We start from the raw sequence: 6,659 nt of genomic DNA, 5'->3' as shown, positions 1-6,659 counted from the left end.
AATTGAACAGGGTGTGGCTCACAGACTGAAACCCTATTAGGGTCAGCAACTTTCTGACAGGGTACATCCCTGGAATGTAGCCCAGATGGGGTTATAAACTGGTACCCAGGTATAAAGGGAAGGAAAACACGCAAAGGAATACATTTGTCTGGAGGAGAAGAAGCTGGACAGTTTGGGATATTGGAGGAGGAGAAATTCGCTGCTTGCTGTGGAACCCTCCTTGGAATCCATTTGGCTTCACCAGCTCCTCCAGGTGGGGTTTTGGTGAGTCCTCCCGACTGTGCGAGGTGACTTGGCTTCATTGCATGAAAATGTTACAAGTCCTGTCTGTGTTTACACTTTTGTCCTATCAAAGCAGCCTCTTAGGGTCTCTGAATCCCACTGTGACAACACTTCTTGGCCTCTCATTTCCTACCTTTGACTGCTCACATTCTCTTTTTTCAGCTCCAGCACTGTTGTCTTGAATCTACTTATTTTATCTGCCTAACCTACGATCCTAATCTGTGCTCTCCAATATAGTAACGACCAGCCACACACAGCTACAACATTTAAATTAATGCAATTAAATAGCTAAACTTCGCATCCTTGGTAGTGCCAGCCAGATTTCAACTCTTCTGTCACCACAAGTGTGTGATAGTTTCTGTATCACACAACATACACTTAGAGCATGTCCTTCCTCTTGCAAAGTTGTATTGGCACGTTGATCGACATCTGATGTTTTTACTAATTTATTGCTAAATACTTCATTTTCTGCTTCTCTGAATTAATTTCCTTTTATGGGTTTCATCAAGTGATTTTCTTCATTTCATTTCTTACGTGTCTTGAGATAGATTTTTGTGTTGAAGTAATTACCTCAAGATAAATAAATCTCTTGAGATATTTATTTTCATTCTTCCCCCAAATTAATATACATTAGCCTCCTTTGACTCCCATAACTGTACTCTGGACATAGCCAGGGTTGCCTGGATGCCATCTTCTTTCTACTTGTAGGGCTGCTCTTCTGCACATGCCTGGGATTTCCCTGGATACCATTGGGATTCACATATTCCTATTATCAATAGAGGAAAAATTCTAAGAGTAAAAAGGAACATTTCATTTCATTCTGAAATTGTCTTGAAGTCAAAACCGAAGGTAATCTATGGTCAAGTCTTGATTGGTTTTCCTGGATAGTCCCTGCCACCCTGGATTTTCCCCGGTGCTCTGGGTAATCCAGTCACTAAACCCTTTTTCTTGATGTGTTTATGCACAGTTAGCAGATGCTGGCGTTAATCCAGGGCTTCTCTCTGATAGAAACTGATCACCGCACTTTCACTTTAATTGTGAAGGGAGGATAGGAGAGCAGGAACTTGAGAGCAAATATCTTTAGAAGAGATTTGTGTTTCAAGAAAGATGGGATAAAATGAGGGGATTGATTGTGGATATAAGGAGGGGTTCCCCCCAAACATGGGTAATCAAAATGAAGACATACATAACAGGGAGCAGCTTCTGATTATTAATGTCAGAGGTCGTATTACAGGGAAAACCTAGGTGATCTTTGTTACCCTAAAGGAATTTGATCACAGGACACAGACTGAGAAAAGCTAAATGACAGCTACTCCTTATTCTAGATGTGAAACTCTGTCATATATGAAATTTTTTGAAATCTCTGAGTGTAATTTTAAATTGGGAAATAAACCAATTTCCTCCTAAACCTCAGCCATTCCATATTTCTGAGCATCCTTGAGCTAGAGGACTGAGATGGTCCACGACAGTAGCTGTATGACTCGTGCACTCCCGCTGCTTTCTGGTGCAGGGGATGTTGAGGACTAGGCTGGCAGGGTGGGTGCCAGGGTTCCTCCAAGTGGAATAAGTCCTCGAGTTACCTCCATCCTAAAATAGGTCCCTGGTGGATGGATATCCACGTCCATGGGGGAGAGAACTGAAGTCAGGCTTGAGGGAGAGCTGGAAGGCAGTGAGCTTCCAGAGGGCCGCCGGGGTACTGGAGAGCCACTGTGGGTGCACAGGCAGGAGGATGACCTGGGGGTTCCAGAGGGTTACCTACAGGAGGAAACCACAGGAGGAAACCACAGACTACCTGTGGCATGAGTCAGGCTTCCCCAGGGCTAGAATCAAGGAGGACACTGAACAATTCTGGATGCTACAGGCTGATCACACAAGGTCGCTGCTCAGCATATTATTTGCAAACTCCCTGAACTCTGACTTTCTGTATTAGCAACCACAGCTCTAGCTTCTTACATGGCATCTGGGAGAGGAGAGACTGCATAGTTTTCCTAGGCTGCACCACTGCTTTCCAGTTGTTGGGCTGGGGTCCCACCCAGGGGAAGGTTGGTGGGTCTGGAAGTTGCACCGAGGACTGGCGTCTCATGGCTTCTTCTCCATCCTCAGCTCTGCCTGCTCAGGGCTTAGACTGGCTGTGCATGGAATCCCGAGGAAGAGTCCTAGAGACTGAGTTGTCGACAATGGAGCCTCTGGTGAGTAGGGACGCCTCCTTATCCTGAAGCTGCACCCCGAGGGCCGTCAGCAATCTCTCCCTCATTCACGCATCACACCTCTTAGTAATTAACACTACAGTAGGCAGAATAAAATTAGGTTCTCTTGTAGATTTTTGAAAAACCAGAGAAAACAAAACCACTAAGTAGGTTTCTTTCATCCTTTAGCACAGAGACGAGGTTAGATTACAAGACAATCGATGATAACTAAGGTCAAGGTCCCTGAGAATGTCGAGAGTGGGGGTCCTCCCACCACAGGGACGGTCAGACTGGGTCTATCCTTCAATCCAGAGTCCCCGGCCTGTGCTGCTGAGCCATTTGACCTCAGAGTCTGTTAGGAGCACCTGCCTCCTGCAGCATGAGGAGAGCACCTCCCGGTACCCAGTGCTGTGGGAATCTTGCTCGGTTCCGGGGATCGCGAGGCCCCCCTTCATGGTGCTCTGGCCTCTCATGGTGAGTGGGATAGGGTTGTGTATTTAATGTGGGTTTGCTAGACAGCAAACTCTTCATACAATAATACAGTCGAGGTTTCAACTCTCAGGACAAATAACGAAAGCAGTTTCTCTTTGGAGAATCCAAGGTTCCTCTAGGGACATAATTTCAACCAACAGTCATGTTTTCACAGGAGCCATCATGGTTGTTTGCCTGGTCCTGAGTCTGTAGAGTTCCTTGAGATTAAGAGGGAAGAGAGATTGAGTTATAAATTTTCAAGTGAATGCTTGATAATCACCAGTCTGGAAGTCCCAATTACCAGATTATTGGAAAAACTTCCACATTGTATTGATTATAACACAGTTCATGTGCTATTTCTGTGAAATAGATCTTCACGATGTCAGAGTGTGCAGGTGGCTGTGAATGTACCTGAAAAGCAGACACAGCCGAGCGCTGACAGAGAACTGGGGGAGCCCCACACAGAGCCTGGTCCTTCATTCACCCAGTCCCAGCACCTCCCCTGCTCAACCCTCCCACTCTGGACAGAGGAAGGGCTGCTCTGTCTAAACCAGAATATCCCTGATATTTTAGGAATCAGTGACCTTCAAGGATATAGCTGTAGACTTCACCCAGGAAGAGTGGGCCCTGCTGGATGCCTCCCAGAAAGCCCTGTTCAGAGACGTGATGCTGGAGAGCATCACCCACCTGGTCTCCATAGGTGAGTCTGTCAACACGGATGTATGTGCACCCGTGTCCATTCCATTCATGCAGTCACTGAACAGCTTCCCTGTGTCCCACTCCAACTGCTTCCTGACTCTTTGATGGTCCTCATAACTGCTTAGAAGGAAGATGTTCTTTGCATGGCCCTTTTCATCTCCACACAAACAGTGATCTTGGCCACATTTCATATCCTGTTGCTCCTCAGTCTCTACACTCTGAACAGAGCAGAGGATTCAGTGGATATTTTAATGCATAAATAAATGCATCAAATATTTTTAAAATGATCCTTCTGTTCTAGTCACTCCATGAAGGCTTGAGACCAGGGTCATGTGTATGACATAATTTTGATTACTCCTGTAAGGTGTATCCCTACTGGATCCTGTTTGAAAGTAATATTCAGTCCAGTGTCGAGTCTTTTCATCTTTCCCATTTGGGAAAGACCAAGGATTCTGCAATCTCTCTTTGAACATGTGCAGAGGCATCAGCCGCTAGAGGCCCACAGAGCTTTTGCGCTGCTCTGTGTTTCCTCCTGTTTGGTGAATGCCCTTCACTATTTTGTCTGTTGAAGATGTTGTTGTCTGCACAGACCTTCAATTATCTCATTATTTTCCTCATTCCCTTCCCCTGGACTTGAGCACAGCAAAAGGTAATTACCACAGGCTCAAAATCCACACTTTTTTTTTTTTCAAATCAAACAGGGTATCAGATCAGCAAATCAGATGTGATCTCCCAGCTGGAACCAGGAAAAGAGCTGTGGAGTGAAGCAATAGGATGCCTCCGAGGCCAGAGTCCAGGTAAGCATCAGGGGCCTGTGCTTCATTGCAAAGAGGTTCTGCTCAATGAGTGACTAAGTCCTTAGAAACAAAAGAGAAGTTTTCCCAAAGAGAGTGGTATATTCTAAAATGGAAGTTAGGACATTGGGGCATATTCCTCATGTTGTCCTCATTCTGTGCATACATCAATCACAATTAATGTGTCTTCTTGCCATTTTCTTTTCTTTAGGGAAAAGGGTACTTGTGGACTTACTGCAGTTAAACTTCCACATTGTAATTCTTGTCCTGGTCCTTCCATTTAATATGTTTTCCATCATTTGCTGACCTAGTGTCTCTTTACCACATTACATTTTTATATTTTAATCCCTTTTTTTTTCCTAATAGACTATGACATTTAAAGTATTTCCACTACCTTGAGTATTTATTATATACACAGCTTCCCCTTCTGAGTTCCAATTCTTGAAATGTGCTCAATGGACCTTAGTGTCTGTCTATATTTTTATTTCCTTAATGCCATTCTAAAGTCTATATTTTTTCCATTTCTTTAGGCAGTGAAAGTCCCCTTAGACAAGAAGAAATGATATCCATGCAGAGTGTCTACAGGAAGCACATGTCCCGCACCACGCTAATGGTACATTTCATGGGTGGGAGCACCAGTCACCCAAATGAAAGACATGGCAGTGAGATAAGTTGGTCATTGAGCACAATGGCCTGTATGTACATTGAGATTGAGCTCTTTCTGGGAAAATTTTTGGATGGGCTGAAATAAGTTAAGAAGTTAATATGAGCTCAAAACCATAATCTAAGAAAAATCTGTCAGTTGCACAAACATTACTCATCTCCTAGTCTTTAAAATCTTCAAAATTAATCTGATATATGGGGTTGGGAAACTATAAAAAAGAATGTTTGTGCCTGCAGGGGAGTAGCACCACATGTGTATACAGCTGACACTAAAAACACCGTAACAGAAGACTATTACTGCCTGATGCTCTAGGGTGTAAATGTAGAGGGATGAGTGCCTGCATGGACCTGGGCAAACCAGTAACAGTCTCATATCTCCTCTCCGAAGCAGGTTTCTCATACCCAAGGGGATTCCATTGGATGCACTGATCTGAGTGATGAATTCACTCCTCGATCTTCACCTCAACATCCATCAATTTGCTTAAGAAGGAAAAGTAATTTCAGCAAACAGTGTGGAGAATCACTTAGTCAAGGGTGCTTCCTTGACAGACAGGATCACATTCACACCAGAGGTAAATCATGTGAATGTCCTCTATGTGGGAAAGTCTTTAGTAACTGCTTTAGCCTCAGACGACACAAGATGATTCACACTGGAGAGAAACCATATAAATGTCATCTCTGTGGAAGTGGCTTTTTCCAAAGTTCTGACCTTAAAAACCACAATCGGATCCACACTGGAGAGAAACCATATGAATGTCATCTGTGTGGGAAAGTCTTTAGTCAAAGTTCCTACCTGAAAGGACATGAGAAAATTCACACAGGAGAGAAGCCCTATAAATGCTGTCTATGTGAGAAAGCTTTTAATCAAATCTCTTATCTTAGAAAACATAAGAAAATCCATTCCAGAGAGAAACATTATGAGTGCCATCAGTGTGGGAAAGCCTTTAGCCAGAGCTCTGGCCTTAGTCAGCACAAGAGAATCCACACGGGAGAGAAACCACACATATGCCTTGTGTGCAGGAAAGCCTTCAGTCAAAGTTCTGAATTGACTCGGCACAAAAGGACCCACACAGGAGAGAAACCCTATATATGTCAGTGGTGTGGGAATGCCTTCAATCAATATGCAAACCTGAGAAGACATGAGAGAACCCACACTAGAGAGCAGCGCTATGAATGTCAGCTCTGTGGGAAACACTACAGTCATGGCTCTTCCCTTAGACGACACCAGGGAACCCAGCACTGGAGGGAGTGTCAGGAGGGCCCTCAGTAGCAGTTCTGAGGTGCTCTCAGTAGACTTATGATGACACAATGACATGGAGTCATACACGTGAGGAATGTGGAAGATACACCAGCCACAGCTTTAGCATTTAACCACACCAAGGTTCACACCCACTAAAGAAACTCTGTCTGTAATCAATATGGAGGCTCCTTCAGGCATCACTCTCCTCAGTCCAGACAGGCCGCACCTGTGGACATGGATCTGTACGTGCCCTGACTCTGTGGCAGAGCCTTTAGTCATTGGCCTGACCTCAGGTAACTTAGCAGAACTCACTCTGTAAATACA

The 6,659-nt window shown here is 44.4% G+C and overlaps 1 protein-coding gene across 1 annotated transcript; it reads left to right on the top strand.

Moving 5' to 3' along the window:
* The first annotated feature begins 2,689 nt into the window (after nucleotides 1-2,689).
* LOC130830501 (zinc finger protein 705A-like) lies at nucleotides 2,690-6,365 on the top strand. The gene is made up of 7 exons (XM_057697754.1): nucleotides 2,690-2,752; nucleotides 2,847-2,942; nucleotides 3,513-3,639; nucleotides 4,340-4,435; nucleotides 4,963-5,045; nucleotides 5,649-5,880; nucleotides 5,953-6,365. Exons 1-7 carry the CDS (start codon nucleotides 2,690-2,692, stop codon nucleotides 6,363-6,365), a joined length of 1,110 nt encoding a protein of 369 aa, XP_057553737.1.
* The last annotated feature ends 294 nt before the right edge of the window (nucleotides 6,366-6,659 follow it).

The sequence above is a fragment of the Hippopotamus amphibius genome, chromosome 10 (genome assembly GCF_030028045.1).
Source record: "Hippopotamus amphibius kiboko isolate mHipAmp2 chromosome 10, mHipAmp2.hap2, whole genome shotgun sequence".
Taxonomy (NCBI): domain Eukaryota; kingdom Metazoa; phylum Chordata; class Mammalia; order Artiodactyla; family Hippopotamidae; genus Hippopotamus; species Hippopotamus amphibius.
Note: the sequence above shows the minus strand (reverse complement) of the source record. Positions and strands in the feature narration are given on the sequence as shown.